The 18,230-nt window shown below is 35.1% G+C and overlaps 1 protein-coding gene across 14 annotated transcripts in view; it reads right to left on the bottom strand.

The window, feature by feature from the left end:
• The window catches only part of DMD (dystrophin), a 1,118,883-nt gene that overhangs the window by 575,320 nt on the left and 525,333 nt on the right, over positions 1-18,230 (bottom strand). For all 14 annotated transcript variants that reach the window (XM_030475728.1, XM_030475726.1, XM_030475707.1 and 11 more), the window contains one exon: positions 13,816-13,966. In XM_030475728.1, coding sequence (XP_030331588.1) covers positions 13,816-13,966 — 151 coding nt within the window. The remainder of the gene's footprint in view (positions 1-13,815; positions 13,967-18,230) is intronic.

Here is an 18,230-nt window from a genome sequence, read left to right as displayed (position 1 = left end):
CTCATCCATTATAAAAGAAACTACAGTAGTAATTTTAACAGATCCACAGAGTTTTGTTGTAAAAAACCTCAATAAGACAACAAGCTCTTGGCTATACTCTAAACACAACCTCTATTTGATATTTGCTAATTAATAATTTAGGATTTTCAAACTGTCAATGTTGCTATGCTCCAAAAGCATGATTTCTCTAGCAAAAATATCAAGTCACCAGAATTAACTGCTTCTCTATTAATATTTTTAAAACAAATTGTGTTAGGTCATGAAATTTCTTTCCCTTTTAAAATAAACAAATAAATGAACACAAAGATGGTAAGTTTATCAGCCTCATTTCTTTGACTTGATATTTTTCCTTGCTTATGGCAGGGTTAAAGAAGGGTTTTGAGAGTCATCAGTCTTGTGAAACAGAAGCCATAATGCTGAAGGCATTACAGTTACAAAAGAGGCAATGAAGTAGGGCAGTGATAGGAAATTTAGAAAATACCAAAGCAGGCTTTATTAGAGGCAGGTAAGGGTTGCAGCAATATCACAAGGTACCTTCCTAGGTGCATGAGTTGCTCAGTGTCTCTAAATCCTCTAACACTCAATAGTAATGTAAAGGCTAACAAAAGACTCAAAAAAGAAGATGTCGGTCATCACAAATGAGATTGGTGTGACTCCCAAGCATCAAAACAGTACATAAATAATATATCCTATGGGTCCAGTATGCTAGAGTACCCATTTTAATTAAAGTATGTAGTTTTGACAATATTCTAAAATCATCGAGATAGATACATCACAGAATTGTTAAAACTAGTCACAATCAGTATTTTCAGACTACTCCTAAACTCTTCGTTCTGTATTGATCACAAATGCAATGTTTGCAACCAGTATGATTGTAGCTCTGAGCTCTTGAGAGAAAATCCAGCTAAAACTAAAGCCCCACTGCATCAGACAAACATTTCTTGTCCTGAAGCCTTTATAATCTAATAGAGAAAACAGCAGTATTTTATCTTATGGGAGCTGTTCCTGAGATCTACTCTACTCTTATACAAGAGCTACCAAATATGCATACAATACACAAGCAAAAGTATCTCATGCTGTTTTCAGCCTAAGACACACTTAAAATATGCCTAGTTGTGTTTTTCCTTAAAGCCATCAATTTACTAAAATACCAGTACTAAAAACATCACATAAACACTTATTAGTAAACCCTCCCATTAAACCCAAATATTTACATACAATGCACAGAACAGATCTTTTCCTTGTCGGTTAATAAAAACTGTTAAAGGAAAAATGTCTTGTGCAAACTCTTTCAGATAGCTGTCATGCCTATTGCAAAAGTACAGAAAGAAAATTTTTGTGATCAGAATTTTTAGTTTATCTTACAGTCTCCAGAAACAAACTGTGATCTAAAGGCTCCACAAAGACTGCACAAATGGAACAATATTTGGTTTTCATTCAAGACATCTGGAAGGACTGAACAATGGACACAGGAGGAGATTTATAATGAGAGACAAATAGCTAGATATTTTAGCAAAAAGAAACAGTAGCTGGCATTAATATGTTCTTAAAGTCTAGCCCCTAAGAGGGAACAGAGAACCACCTTGTCTTGCTATTGAAGGCAATAGAACATAGATATCTGGTGCTGACAAATCATGAAAAACAAATAAATAAAACTGATCACCTAACATTAAAGAATCAGCATCTATTTATTTCCAGCTTTCAGTAAAATAAAACTTGTATGAACCGTCTAATATAACAGGTGAATAATAGTTCCCATTTCCACTACCTAATGGGAAATTAACATTCAGAGAGCCCTCTGCTCATTTCAGGACCCTGCAATTCAGAAACATTCTTACTGTTTTCTGAATATTTTAATTTCACTTCTAATACCACCCCAACAGCAGAACCTTGTTCTGTTTCAGTACATCTCCTCTATAAATGTTCTCTTATGCTACATTTCCACAAAAAATAAAAATAATGACTGATTTTGAGTATCCACTTTTGAGGGGATATGGTGAGACACCTCGTAATACCATGAAATTTGCAGATATTTGCCATCCAAATAAGTAATTGTATATTGGAAAAGCTGTTCAAAATATGTTCTCCATTTTTTCTTTCCCTTCTCATAGCATTTTTGACAGGAGTGTCCTGTATAGATTAATGTACCATAAGGTTTTGCTACCTTCATTAAAAAACAAAACAAAATTCAAGAAACCATTCTGAAATCAGCCAATTCTGATATATGCACATCTCAAATTCAATATAGTCATATGATGAGTACAACAGTCTATTATATTCTTGTTAAATCGATGCATAAACTGGATTTTGCACACCACAATACATTACACATCCCTAAATCATTCAATAAAAATTGAAGCTTTTAAGTAGTCTGGGTATGTGTGGCAAAAGAACATATTTATTTATCTTTTTAACCAAAATCAAGGCAAAATTATTGTTTGAATTTAGAAGATATTCAGCAAATGCAAAATACTCAGACCCATAAAATAAAAGATTTTTTTTCTAGTGGTCTCACTTCCATTGTGAAAAGTCAAACAGATTAAAAAAGTGTGCAGGGCTTTGTTTGTCTTTTTTTTTTTTTATTTAATCTATTGCAAGCTTAGATTTTGGGTGAAAAGCTACAGCATACCTGTATTGTGTTCCTTTTTTAGAAGAGTAAATAAGTAACATAGTATTTGCTGCCTGTAGAAGTACAACAACAAAAAGAGAAAGATTGAGATCAAAAACTGTCTACTATAATTATCTAAAGTTGTCATGAAATTCTGTCATAAGCTTTACTGAAATAATATGATTTTTTTTTCCTTTTTTTAGTTTTAGAAAGAAAATTAACTGCATACACCACTGCAAGCCAGCATGATGTGAGCAACAAAACAGATGAAATTTCTTCAGGGAGCTCTGAATATGACAAAAGGAAAAAATAGCCTTCATCTAAAATGTTTTCTGACAAGTAGTTGTTGGTAATGAATATTTGATAACTCTTTAACAAACCAAGTCAAATAATTTTAAACATACTGTGGGGTTTTTTTCTTCAAAATAATTAATCCAGTTTTCATTTTGATTTTTTGAAGTTTATATGATTGAGGTATCTGATTATCTGTTGGTCTGCAACCCTAGCCTTCCCCCATATTTTTAAATATTCTAATTAATTTTAAAATAATTTGATGGAAGATTAGAATTATAAAAAATAATGACATTTAATAATTTATTTTTAAAAAAAGCAATCACATAAAGAAAAGCAGACACTATTGGTTCCTAATAGGGGAACAGATTTGTATGGTAGACCTTAGTAAACAGCTGAGAATTCACACAAAAAAAGAAACACCTTATAAAGCCCCCCACAGTGAAAACATTTCAACTGGAACTACAGATAACTACAAAGCTACAAATCTCTAGGAATTCTAGCTTCAATAATTCTGGTGTTCACAAAAGAGACTGGAAAATACAATTCATTTAAATGTTTTTTTATTGTCTTCTACTACATGCAGTGAATCATTCAGTGAATTTTACCTTTGTACTGTGGCAAAATGTCTAGTCCAATTATGAAAAGATATTTCAGCATGAATTACATTATTTTGTAATACATTCTGGCTAGCATCAGTGCTGGTTCACTAGTACTAGTAAACCCTGAATATTCAAATGCTCATGAAATGCATTCAAGGGAGGAAGAAGCACACCTGAAATAAATTAATTCTTAAATATTTTCAGGCTTTTATGTTTTCATGACTGCTCTTTTTTTCTTTGGGGGGGGGGAGGGGGGAAACCAACAACAAAAAGAATTTATTTTTCTTCCTGCAGAAGTTAATACATCCATTGTTGTCACAGCTCACTTTTAAATATTATGGGTATTTCAGAAAGGTCAGATGACCTTCTCCCTAAAAGTGTCTATTTTTCTTCTTTTTCTACAAAGGAAGATCAGGATAACAAGCTGTAATACAGATGCCTACTCTGGATCTGTTTTAGTGAGATGGATCTCTCATTCAAATATTGAGTAAGAAAGAAGTGTGTTAGAAGTTTGCTGCAGGATAGAAATAAATATTTTATTTATAGAACTCAAGCACACTAATGCTATTTCCATGCCTGCTACATTCAGAATCTCAGAATCATAGAATCACAGAACGGTTGAAGTTGGAAAGGACAACTGGAGGTCATCTATTCCAACCTTCCTGGTCAAGCAAGATCTCCTAGAGTACATTAATCTCCAAGGAAGGAGACTCCACAGCCTCTCTGGGCAACCTATTCCAATGTTCAGCCACTCTCACAGCAAAGAAGTTCTTCCTCATGTTCAGGTGGAACCTCTTGTGCTTTAGTTTATGCCCGTTGCCTCTTGTCCCGTCACACCACCAAGAAAAGTGACCACATCCCCTTGGCACCCTGCCTTCCGATACTTATACACATTGATCAGACCTCCCTTTAGCCTTCTCCTCCAGGCTGAACAGATTCAGCTGCCTCAGCCTTTTCTTACATTAGAGATGCTTTAGACCCTTAGTCATTAGCTGCTCCTTGCTCCAGGAGGAGGCTTCCTCTTGTACCGGGAAGGCCAGAACTGGACACAGTACTCCAGGTGAGGCATCACCAGGGACAAGTAGAGAGGGAGGATCACCTTCCTCAACCTGCTGGCAATGATCTTCCTAATGTAGCTCATGATACCATTGTCCTTTGTGGCCATAAGGGCACACCGCTGCTGGCTCATGGACAACGTGCCCACCAGGACCCCCAGGTCCCTCTCTGCAGAGCTACTTTCTGGCAGCCTGTGCTGGTGCCTGGGGTTATTCCTCTCTGGGTTATTCCTCTCCAGGTTTTTCCTGTCCAAGTTCTCCAGGTTCTGCACTTGCCTTTGTTGAATTTCAAAAGGCACTTGCCTTTGTTGAATTTCATGTAGGCTGCCCATCTCTACAGCCTATCTAGATCCTTCTGACTGACAGCACAGCACTCTGGGATATCAGCCAGTTTCATATTGTCAGCAAATGTGCTGAGTAGCACTCTGTCCCTTCATCTAAGTCATTGATGGGTAAGTTAAATATCGGATCCAGTATTGACCCTTGCGGGACACTGCTAGTTACAGGGCTCCAACTAGACTCTGTGCCAGTGATCACAGCCCTCTGAGACCTTCCATTCAGCCAGTTCTCAATCCACCTTAATGTCCACTTGTCCAGCCCGCACTTCCTGAGCTTGCTGATGTCATTCTGTCTCTCTGTGTAACATAACATAGCATCTTGGAGAAACAAATGAACTGACAAGTTTATCTGAAATGAACAACAAATAGTAAAATAGTCTAGCCAAAATCTCTATTCTTCAATATCCACCCATCACTGGTAAAAATCGTACTCAGCTCATCCTTCATACCTTATATTAACAAATGAACAAACAAACAAACAAACACCCACACAAAGGTGCCTATAAAGGTTATCAGTAAAAAGGCACTCACTGTAAAACACCCAAGTGCAGAAGACAAAAGACAGTTCATCATAACCTGATGAAAATTGACTTCCAAAATTAGGATAAGTAAATTTAGCTGAAGTATTTTTTAGACAGTTTAAGGGCAGATGCTGATCCTTTGCTGTCTGCTCTGCATAAACATTAAGTTTTTCCTAATGCAGGTTTTTAAAATGCAGCTTGTTTTTTTAAACAGTACACTTTTTAAAACAACATAACATTAACCTGCTGTCTTGTCCAGTATGCTTACAATATGGCTGTACTTTATGGCTTTAGTCTAAAAAAAGATGGTAATAAAAACCTGTATGACTGATAGAGTTTGCAAAATCTGTTGTGATGAAAGCTTCTAAATAAGATTAATAAAGCTATCTGTGAAAATGGCCACAGTAAGACCTATTTGTACTAATTTATGTAACTATATATATAGAAAATTATTCCCTAAGAGCCTTATCTTTCCCTGATTGTTTTATGTTAGCATTTTTTAATGGCTAATTAGTCACATCAGAAGACCTAGAAAGACTCCCAGGCTGACCAGTCATTAAGTGACACAGTTCAAGTCTCATAAGTTTGTCTTATCTTCACACCTATGCATCAACACCCACAGATATAATCATGTGCCTTAGTGATCTCTGATGCAATATGAGTAGTTTTGAAAGACTTCTGAAAGCAAATCATATAAATGTTTCATTAGGCAAAGGAAGCAATATCCTCCTCCTTCAAAGTAGTCATTCATTTAGTCACTCACTTCCCCAAACTTCCAAAACATGGTCAGATGAACTACTCTGTTTATACCATGACAAAAGCTTTAATAAATTTTCTGAATCTGAAGTGTATTATCTGTATGTCACCGATTATAAATGTCCAGAGTAGCCACGAAAGTAAGACAAATTCATCAGTATTAAGAATCTGCATCCTCCATTTCCTTTATTTTTTACCTTTATGTTTTATACACACACGAAAAAATGTTTTTGAAATGGGTATAAACCTCAGTGTCTTTCCCAGATCCCCATGTGCTAGTCTTCTATAACACTTGAACTACTGAAGATGAATCCCCCAAACAGCGAAGCAGTTACAGTCAGGTACCAGGAAGTTTGACTGGTCCAGTCCAAGAACTTTGTTTTCTCCAAGACGGAGAAGACCTCCATGTTTATTCATTCTTGTCATGTATAAAAATTAAGTCACTAGCAGCTAAGTGTGCTAATAGTTATTTCAAAAAGTTTCACAATGAAATGTTTGAAAAATGCATCCTAATTTATTATAGAAGATTTAATTTGGTTATCTGAATAAACAATGACAGGATTTACAATAAAACTGAAATGTAAGCTATGAATTGTCATCTAATGCTGTAAGAGTAGGCAGAACCACACAAGCAACTTTAAATTTATTATTTCTCAGAGCCTTCAGACATTTTAATGTTCCACCCAGTAACAACAAATTAATTAAAAACTTTTAATAGGATACTTTAAATTAGGAATGAGGAATAAGGTAGCACTGTGTGCAGTAGAGAAGAATTAAATAACTGATATAATTATGAAATAATACTTCTTGTAGCTTGACATGACAAGAAAATGTTTTTACTATATATTCAGCATAAACTATTTTGATATTTCTTCAATTCCATTAGTAGAAAAAATTGTGAAGAATCTTTTAACAGTAAAAGAAAGTTTTTTAGGAATTTTATATAGCCATAAATGCATTACTTAAAAGATTGCAGTATTATTTAATATTTTTCTTGGCATAAGAAAGAAGCAGTAAATATTTTACTAGGAATTGTGATGTCCTCCCCTTACTAACAGTAAATGAAGTCTTTTCATTGCTATAACACCTCAGTCAAGAAAAGCCCATGAATTTGTTTTTAAGATGACCTTAAACCAGAAAAAGAAGTGTTCTGCTCAGTTAGGGCCCAGGTGTCTGATGCAAAGTTCGTGTATATTATTTGAAATATTGCTACTGAGACCTTAGGACAAAAACTTGAAATCCATGGGATATCACAGAGTCTAAATTTTCTTTCTTAGGGGCAGTAGCATGCTGCACTCAGAGATGTTGGATAAGAAGGTGATAATAAAAAGAAAACTAGCAGGCTTCTCTGAATAAATGATCCAGTCAATATGCAAGTAAGAACTGATGGAATTCACGTAGGCTGGCTATCACGCTTAGAACAGTATAGTGCTTAGTTCAGAACATTTACTCAAAGAAGTACTAAGGATGTGTAAATCATAAGGAGAACCTTACTAGAAAAAAAAAAAAAAAGACATCAGAATCTGTTTTTAACATAATAGCAAGGGATTGTGTACTTTTGGCATTAATAAAATATTAGCCAATAATACATTCCTGTAAGATATATATCCTTCTAGATACTCCTTGAAATATGAAGGACACTGTCGTATGTACCATGATGATTCTAATTAAAGATTCCTCTAAAACAAAGCTAAATTGGTTTCACATTGATTCCACATTCTATATTTTCTCTCTTGTAGAATCATTAAGCAATCACAAACATCTCTAACCAGAAAGAATAATTTCCTAAATTTCTACTGTTCCATTCACCAAAACACACTAGTCAAAACTGAACCAGGTGGAACAAAATTGGTCCAAATGGAACAAAACTGAACCATTTGAATCCAAATGGAATCCAAACTGGAACAAGAATTGGAGATTATTGGCATAACCTTTATCACTTAGTAAAAGGAAACTAATCTAAAATAAAAAAATCTAAAATATTCTAGCCATGATTATTATATAATAATATTTTTACAAGTTTTATATTTGAGGGAAAACAGGGTAAACTATCCACCCACTTATCACTGCATTTTCATGGTATGAGAATATATGGCCTCAAGCACTGAAGCACTTTTTTTCTCCCACATCCTCTGATTCCATTTGTGCTTTATTCCAGACAGAGCTGTTTAAATTTATGGTTATTAACTCATCGATATCCATATAATCCAATTTAGATATAAAAGAGAGAAATATTAGCATGACCATGACTTTCAGCACTGAAGCCTTGATTCTCTCTTTTTACTTTAAACAACTACAAGACAAAAATTTGATGTTCCTGACATTATAGTGCAGTAGAAGGAATGTCTAGAGAAGGCATGAGTCACTCACAAGCCTTTTGCAGGCTTGGATAAGTATTCTAAAATGTAAATTCTGAACAATTCAATGTATGAACAATTTAAAAGAGATCTGTAGTTTGTAAGCAGTTTCTATATCCACAGTATCTTTAGGAGGCTGAGTATAACTGGTTACGGAACTGATGGACAGTGGCAGAGCAGTTGACGTCATCTACCTGGACTTGTGCAAAGCATTTGACACTGTCCCACATGACATCCTTGTCTCTAAATTGGAGAGACAACAATTTGATAAATGGACCACTCAGTGGATAAAGAACTGGCTCAATGGCCGCACGCAAAGAGTTGTGGTAAACGGCTTGATGTCCAGTTGCAAACCTGTAACGAGTGGTGTCCCTCAGGGATCGGCGTTGGGACCTGCCTTGTTCAACATCTTTGTCAGCAACATGGACAGTGGGATTGAGTGCGCCCTCAGCAGGTTTGCTGGTTATGTGGTTCAGTTGATACACTGGAAGAATGCCATCCAGAGGGACCTTGACATGCTCGAGAGGTGGGCCAGTGCTAGCCTTATGAAGTTTAACCAAGCCAAGCGAAAGGTCCTACACCTGGGTCGGGGCAATCCCAGGCACAGCTACAGGTTGGGTGGAGAAGAGATTCAGAGCAGCCCTGTGGAGAAGGACTTGGGGGTGTTGGTTGATGAGAAGCTTAACATGAGCCAGCAGTGTGCGCTTGCAGCCAGAAAGCCAACTGTATGCTGGGCTGCATCAAAAGAAGTGTGACCAGCAGGTCAAAGGAGGTGATCCTGCCCCTCTACTCTGCTCTCGTGAGACCTCACTTCGAGTGAGGTTCTGGTGTCCTCAACATAAAAAGGACATGGAGCTGTTGGAGCAAGTCCAGAGGAGGGCCACGAGCATGATAAGAGGGCTAGAGCACCTGTCGGATGAAGACAGGCTGAGCAGTCACAATAGATGAACATCTTGAACACAAACTGTTTCAAAATTCAGACCCAGAACTTAACTATTTTAGTGTTAAAAAATCCGCACCACCTAAAATAATGAAATAATATTAAACATGCGACACAAAAGTGGATACTAAATATAGACTGCTGAGCAATTCTTAATAACAATGTAAAAAACAAATATTCTGGATATTGTATATTTTTTAAATAATACTATTTTAAAACTCTCAGGTAATCATTCAGGAATGTAACTTGACAATCTGGTTCTGAAACTGTTGAAGAATGCCTCTTTTTTAGCATTTATCTGTGTCACACAAACACCCTCACCCATGTGCCCCCTGCCCAATATTAGTTGTTTGCTTCTTTGCTGCATATTAACCTAGCATTAATTTCCATTACAACCTGTACTTTTTTCTTTGCATATAAATAGAATGTAGATTGGGACTGCAAGGCAGACCACAAAACAAAAATCGAAATAGCAAATTTTAGATACATGATTGCAAATGATATTCTAACATTCAGCCATGGTAAGATCCAACCATAAAAAATAGCACCTGAGCTATCTTGATGATGGTATGGCTGGTATTTCAGTTTGGATAATAGTGTGCTATTTTGAGAACTCATGTTCCAGAAAAAGGAATAGGCACAGGAAATAAGAGTCAGGTTGTCTAGCTATCATATGAAAGCAAATTAGAAAACTGCAGCTTTAGTTTACCAAATGAGATCCAACAGGGAAAATGATTGCAGCCTATAAGAACAGAAGGGGATAAAATCAGGAACTAGATGAAATTGAAGTACAACTCAGTCTTAGAACAAAAATAAATAAACTAAATGCAAATGCAGTAAGTTGAAGAAGTTAAAGAAGTTGCCAAGCATTAAGGAGTAAAGAGATAGAAAACCTTTCAGTCAGAATAATGAGAGCAAAAAACCCCCTTTAACTACTTTCAAGACAGAGTTCAATATGTTTCAAAGGGATTATATGATCTGCTATCTATATATCTATCCTTTTAAATCCTGTCTCCTAATCACAAAAGTCAATTAAAATTTCTTAAAAACTAAACTGTGATATTTCTTTTCAACACCACTTCTGTTTTCAAAAAGTCTTAGTGAAAAATTCATAATAAGAACATTTATGTATTCATGACCTGAAATGAAGCAATTCTATTATTAGGTTTCATTCACATTATATGGTAATGCATAAATGTTGTTTAATATCATGCCATTGTGCAGCAAAAAGGAACACACTTTCCCTCCCCAAATACACCTAAAATAATGTAATTACCTCTTAACCTATATTAACATAATCATCTAATCATACTGTTGACTGTTTCATTTTACTTTAACATTTGACTCTATGTATTTACTGAATGTTAATGAACACATTAATCTTCACTTTTCCAAAGTAGTCCTACCTAGAAATAGCATTACACATCTGAATGTTTCGTGTAATTTTTTTCTAAACAGTTCCTTGTTGAATACAAGACTATTCACTTGCTTCTGCAAGCATTTTCAAACAAATCCTGTTAATTCTGAATATGGTTCACTAAGCAGCATGATCCCATTAATAAAACAAGTTGCTAATCTAGTAAATCAAAATGCTCAGCACTTTTAACTGTTTACCTAATGGAAATTCTAGTGATCTCTTCTGTCAGCCTCACAGAAGCCTAATACTGCTCAAACTAGACCCAGAAAAGAACCAATGAAGAGAATGGGAACAGTGCAACTTCAGACTAAACAGTCTTTCACAAATAAATGTTAAATAATATTGGGTCTACATTCTTGAGATTAGTTGGAATATTTACACATTCTGTGAATTTTCATTAGAAAAGTAGTTTTATCTGTTGTACTGAACTAAATGAAATGCTTGAGAGACAAATTCACATGATCCTGGCATTTTTAACACAAGGGAAAAGGAAGAAAGAAAAAGCTTGACGGACTGCAAAAAGAAAATCTTGGTAGAGATCCATCCTGCAAACATATGTTCAAAATGTTCTCATATATTTCATAAGAAAATAACAAATGGATAACAGATGAGAAGGAGGCTAGGTCAAAGGGAAATGTAAAACAGAAGCAGTCTTGTTCTACACTGAAATCTAAGCTTCTGAATAACAAGGTATTATCTCAGAGTCTTTCAGTGAGATGTTTAATTCACTATAAACTTCTTTCTCAATGATGACATGAAAATACTGTTTCTAATCTGTTTGGATTGTGAAATGTGCTACACACTCAGTGCACTTATAACATCTATGATACAGCTTACCTTGGCCTGGGTGCTTTCAAAAATCAACCTCTTCTCAGAGAGAAAAAGTTTTAGAAAAGGAATAGAAAAAAGAACGCAATCACTTTTTCGACAGATCTGCTTTTTTTTTGCTAAGTGCTCATCTGAAGCTGCTCAAGGATACCAAGAAGGGCAGAGGCAAAGAGAAGAAGAAAAGGTAAGGCTTTCTGACACTGTATTATTATTTGTTACATAGATACTCATGCCTTACTTCAGTATTTCATATGTTTTTCAAAAAAATGCTTAAAACTGGGAGACAGAGAAAGGGAGATGAAATTTCAGTGGAAATACATGAGTTCTGCTACCTTTTACATACATAATAAAAAGCATCTTAAATTCCTTGATTCTTCTAGTTTTGAGTGGGATAGAGTTAATTTTCTTCCTAGTAGCTGGTGCAGTGCTGTGTTTTGGCTGTAGTCTGAGAACAATGCTGATAACACACCGATATTTTAATTATTGCTAAGTAGCGCTTACCCTGATCAAGGACTTTTCAGTCTCATGCTCTGCCAGTGAGGAGGGGCACAAGAAGCTGGGAAGAAGCAGAGACAGGACACCTGACCCAAACTAGCCAAAGGGGTATTCCATACCACAGCACATCATGCCCAGTGTATAAACTAGGGGGAGTCACCCGGAAGGGACCAATTGCTGCTCAGACCAGGCTGGGTATCAGCCAGTGAGTGGTGAGCAATTGTATTGTGCATCATTTGTGTTTATTGGGTTTTTTTTCTTTCCCTTTCAGTTTTATATTCTCTTTCCTTATTATTATTATTATTAGTAGTAGTAGTAGTATACTGAACTTTAATAATTAACTGTTCTTATCTCAACCTGCAGGTTTTACATTCTACTGATTCTCCTCCCCTTCCCACGGGGGAGGGAGGAAGGGAGAAGGTGGGGAGGGAGGAAGCGAGCAGCTGCGTGGTCCTGAGATACCGGCTGGCCTTAAACCACGACAATGACATCCTATTTTGTCAGCCAGATATTAAACTTCTTCACTGTTCAAAGCATTCATAGTCATTTGCAGAAAAATATTTACCAGCTATTTTAACTACTTCAGCTTACTGTATTACTGAAGAATTATATCTTTATTTTTACACTTTACTGCATGATTTGGTTTCCTTTTCAGTTCAGCAATTTTACAGTCAACAAATAGCAGCCTGACTCTTAAAAAGATGACTTTAAATATTAAAATTCAAGAGACACGATTTATTTTTTTAACTGTATGCCGAAAAAGTAGATTAGTCTTGCTTTCAAAACAAAACTGTACCTTTAATATTAGATAGACCTTACTTCTTTCAACCTGAAATCCAGTAATTCAATCCAGCAATTCATATGTACGAATGCTTATTAGTTTAACGGATTTTTTTTCTTATGCACAAGTAGTAATTCATAACATCAATCCAGAGTTTAGTCAAGTCCTGTTATTCAGCTGAACCTATCCACTTGCAAAACATCAGTTTAGAATTAATTCTTCATACCCACTACCACTTCAATCATACAAGAGGGAAATGAAATAAACTACCAAGAAACTAGAGATATTATTGTCCTTCTGATGCTCAAAGAGCTTGCAAGATGAAAAGCATACAAATTGGAACTGGACACATAGGAACTAAGTAGTTATTCTGTCACATTGCATTTGACAAAAAGCATCCTCAAGGTTCTTTGATTAAAACATGAAACTGACAAAATAAGCAATACTTGCAAGATGTAGTTCATGGAACATCTCTTGTACAGCTCAATGGTTAACCACATTTCTTTCAGAAGATTTTAAAATTAAGTCTGATACTTCTGCTGGTCATAAGTATCAAATGGAAATTAGCACTTTAAAGAAAGACCAAACAAAGATTTAACCACGAAGTACCACAATATACCATGTTATCTTTTTAAAAAATGTTTTTTAAAACAAACTAGTGAAAATTTTAGCTAACAAGGACAACAGAATTATCCGACCAAAATTGCCACTGGCCACTCAACACTAGAAATCCTCCTTAAATGAACTGCAAAACTATGAACAGTACCCAGACCTGCAAATTTCTATTCACTGCAGAAAAACAGGAAATGAGTTAATCAAATCATACCTGGAGAAATTGGCTGGTTTTCATATGACCCACATCTCCAGCCTCTATCTGTGCTCTCGACAGCTTCTCTTCAGTTTCAGACAGCCAATGATTAAAGCCTTTCATGTCACAATGAAAAAGCTGCCACTTTTCCAAAGATTTGTCAAACCGTCTGAAAGTATAAAAGGAGATGAAATGACTGTTTAACTACCTATTGATACTTTATTCATTTATTGACTACAGAAAAAAAAAAAGTAAAATAATTATGTTGGATCTCTCAGTTTAGATTTGGAGTGATCTTGATGGCATCATGTATTAGCATTTCTAAATGTTATATCAAATGGAAACATGGTAGTACTTCTGAACATTCTAAAGTTATCATTTAGCATATGCATCATAAATCAGTGTTTTATCAACTTTTTAATCCTTTTCAATATTTTAAATTAATTCCATGGTTAAAACACGTTTTCAGTTTGCAGTTTTATTAAGCCACACTAACTCACATCATAGCTACAATACCCACAGGCCCAGTGTAACTGGGTATATCTCTTTGTCAATATACTTAGATTCTAGCATGAAAAAAACACCAGTGCTGATAAAAGACTCCTAACGCTCCTTACTAATTTGCTGTAGCTACCAACACTGCAAACAGTCACTGCTGACTAACATACTGGCTATGTGTTGTGTCTATTCAATGATTTTTAGTCCCCTTTTCGAAGGGAAAATAGTTTAAAATATCTGTGATGTGTTCGACCTACCATATGATAAGACAAAGGATGAAAAATCAGTAGACAGATTCTTAAATCCTTGCTTCCCAACTTGAAAGGATGATTAAAGGATTTTATTTTGGTAGAAATATGAACTGTAATAGTATACGTAATACAGATGCAAGAGACTATTTTTTTTATGGAAATTGCTGTGGTGAGAGACTATACCAAAGGATTCTAGGCATATACTACAATTCTGCTCTAGTTTTATTGAGAGAAACTCATTTTGTCAGCCTCTCCAATGGATACAAATGTCCATTTATCATTATTGCAAAGAAAATGCAGCTCTCTTCAAAAGGAATTCTACTTGTACTGTGTAAAAGGACCCTTTATTAAACCCTTCTATATATGTTTCATTTTGAGTATTTGATACATATAGTTATGCAAAAATAAAAATGCCTGAAAAGGATGCCTGACACAAAATTAAAATATTAAAAATATGATTTTGTACAATAAGTGAGGATGAAAAATATTACTACCACGTATGCAAGTCCACTCCAAAACAGTCCACTACATAAAAGATCATGGGAGTACTTCTGGCTCTTTGGGAAAATATACTCTGTTTTTGTCCAGAGTGACTGATTGATCTTCTGGTTCAAGATCTATTTGCCTTAGCCACTGCTGAGCACTAAAGAAATGAAGACAGAATCTGGTTTATTTTTTCTTTGCAGATGGTCTAGTCTTCATGAATTCAGTTATCCTATGTTTTGGGTTGGTGTCAAATGTGATTGCTAATCAGAGATTAGCTAGAAAGTTTTGTTAGCAGATCATCATTAAACATGCTACTGTTGTTTAGGTTACTAATCCTCCTTTATGTGATTATAATAGGTTTTAGGGTGTATTTAAAGGATAAAAAAAAAGATGGTCAATTATTTTTCTAGGAAGTAATCTGGTTCTGTACGGAAAAAACTATCCAATTGTTTGAATGTTAAAGAGTTCAATTCACCAAATAAAATCACATTACTATCAGGGAATACAGACCATCTCTTCCATTGTAATGATTCTAAATTTTTCAGAAGAAAATATAAGCAAACAGACTATAGATCCATTAAAAGTTGTAGTCACTCACCTAACTTATTAAAATGATTGTGATCACTTTAAAGTATTATCATACTTTGTTTTTCAAAACTAGTCAAACCATAACCAAAAGGCACACTATAATTTTTTTTTTTTTTTTTTTTAAACACCTTGCTCTGAACTACAAGGAAAAATCTTATTTTACATTTTAAAAAATCACCTAGAAAATAAAAGTTAAAATCCATTTCTTTTGGTCCAGTATGGTCTCTCATTTTGAACATTACATTAAGACAGCTTTCCTCCTTTTCCTCACAAAATGAAATTACTCTTCTCAGCATGAGGAAGTTTATCAGCAGCTTAAATGCAAATATTCAGTAGGGGTTGATATTAGTATCACTGAATTTGCATTCCAGCACTTGCAAATTGAATCTCCCGTCACTCTCCATTCTCCCTCCCTTTGCTCTGGCTAATAAGAGTTGCAAGGAGAAGAAAGAGGAAAGTTGCAGTGGGAAGATATGTATATTTAAAACTTAAAAGTTTAAATACCAGTGTTCATTGCTCACGTCTTAAGAAAACTTGTTGCTCTCAGTATAGTATGTATAAACTAATATTAAGCATCAGTAAAAAACAGAGGAGATTTATGGACAGACAAATCCACTAAGATTCAGTGTTCTTTCAGTGATTAACAGTACTTAAAAACTGTTACAATGATTAGAGAAGATACAGTTGTTGCTGCAGTGGTAGATGCAGGTCCATTCAATATGGGGGGGTGAAAAGGGACATCACAGTGCAGCTTCACGCTCACATTGCGTGTTATGGGATGCCCCTCCCAGGTACACCTAAGAGAGAGAGATTCCCCTGCTAAATCTGTGTATTACATCCATTTACATATAGTATTACTTCAAATACCTTTTTAAAATTAAAAAAAGTCAAAGAGGCTTTTGTTTGTTTGTTTTACCATTTACAATCCTGTTACCAGGTGGAAAGTTCAAAACCTACAAAAGGAGAAGGTTAATTAACTACAAATGTTAAGCAGCTAAGTTGCTGTACAGGAGAATGTAGATGGTAAAAATTCATAAATGAATTCATAAAAGATCAATGTTCTGAGGACTATGAAAACTCAGAAAGACTATGGCTGCCTCAGGAATCCTCAAGCACATAGCTTGGTGGTTACAGAAGTGTCTTTACAGACCTTGTGCTTTGTATACTTTTGCCTAGGGATCCACCCTTGTTTGCTGCCATAGACAAGTCATTGAGCTAAAAAAACCCAGTATATCCATTTGTCTGAATCTACTTAATCCCTTTCCCTTTGATGGGCATAAGTGAAAGTGGCGTGGATAGTAGGTAACTGTCTGATATTTGGGCAGTATTTCCTCTTTGATGTGTCCTCTCCTGTTTTTCTCAATATATGCTTGATAAGAAGATACAAGAGGGAACCCTAAAGCCAAACATTAGGTTCCATACAGACTCCAGATCAGAATGTATGACTTGTATACATTACAAAGGGTGTAAGCATTGTACATGAGCTCTGACACATAATGAGGTAGCCTTATTTCTCTAACATGATAAGGGCTGACAATTTAAAAACAACTGGTACACCAGCATAATCTTTTTCTATATGCACTGACACTCCAGCAGGAAAAGTGTTAATCTACGGCTTGAGGGTGCGATTTCCTTTTTCTCATTAGCACATAACAGATTTATTTTGCCTCTGGAAAACAAGAAAGCAAAAAAGCAACCAAAGACAACTGCTGAGGTGATATGCACAATTTACATTAAGCCATAAAAATATCGGTACTTTTCTTCCTTCAAAGATTATTATTTTACTAAACCTTTGGACTTGAATAGCTATAGGCAAAATTTAATATTCTTTGGAAGCATCGTACATGACATTGCACAAAGATTTACAAATGCCAATTTGGAAATGCTGTCAGTGGAACTCTATACAATGGGACTGAACTTGATGTCCCGCGTCCCAAAGTTGCCATTTTAAAGAAGCTATGCAGAGGTGGAAGGAAAAGCCTTTGAATACAGGAAAGTCACAAATATAAGAAGGGGTACAAAAGGTTATTGGTTTGTTGTTGTAAACCAAATTTTAATTTTGTGTCGTGTTTCAATTAATTCCTTGATATTTTGATAACATTCCTATGAAACCCACTTCTATGATACATTCTGCTTTAGCAAAACTTCACAGTCAGCCACATGAGAAAGAACATGAATAGCTACAAACTTTCCTAAAAGTCTTGGAAATTAGTATTGTTAGAGACATACAATCTTATTCATCATATTGGAAAAATACTCAGTAAACTTCATTTCTACACTGTTGCTAAATAATGTACTGTAGGATTATGCTAATATTAACCTACAAATTATGCAATTTTGTCAACTTGATTCAGCACAATTAGCACCTTGTAAGAATACACAAAACATCAAAGTAGTATAAATAATTGTGTATTAGTATGTGAGAGCATTAACTTTAATACTTAAGGCCATTCTTGCAGATAATAAAGTAAGAAAACTTGTTTTTGTCAAGCAACTTCTACAATTAAATTGCTTAAAGAAACAGCTAACCCATTTTCAGATGTTTTGATGTTTTCATTTTATTTCACAGAATTCATGTATTTTGAGTGATTAATTTATATTTAATTTACA

Source organism: Strigops habroptila, chromosome 2 (assembly GCF_004027225.2).
Source record: "Strigops habroptila isolate Jane chromosome 2, bStrHab1.2.pri, whole genome shotgun sequence".
NCBI classification, from domain to species: domain Eukaryota; kingdom Metazoa; phylum Chordata; class Aves; order Psittaciformes; family Psittacidae; genus Strigops; species Strigops habroptila.
Note: the sequence above shows the minus strand (reverse complement) of the source record. Positions and strands in the feature narration are given on the sequence as shown.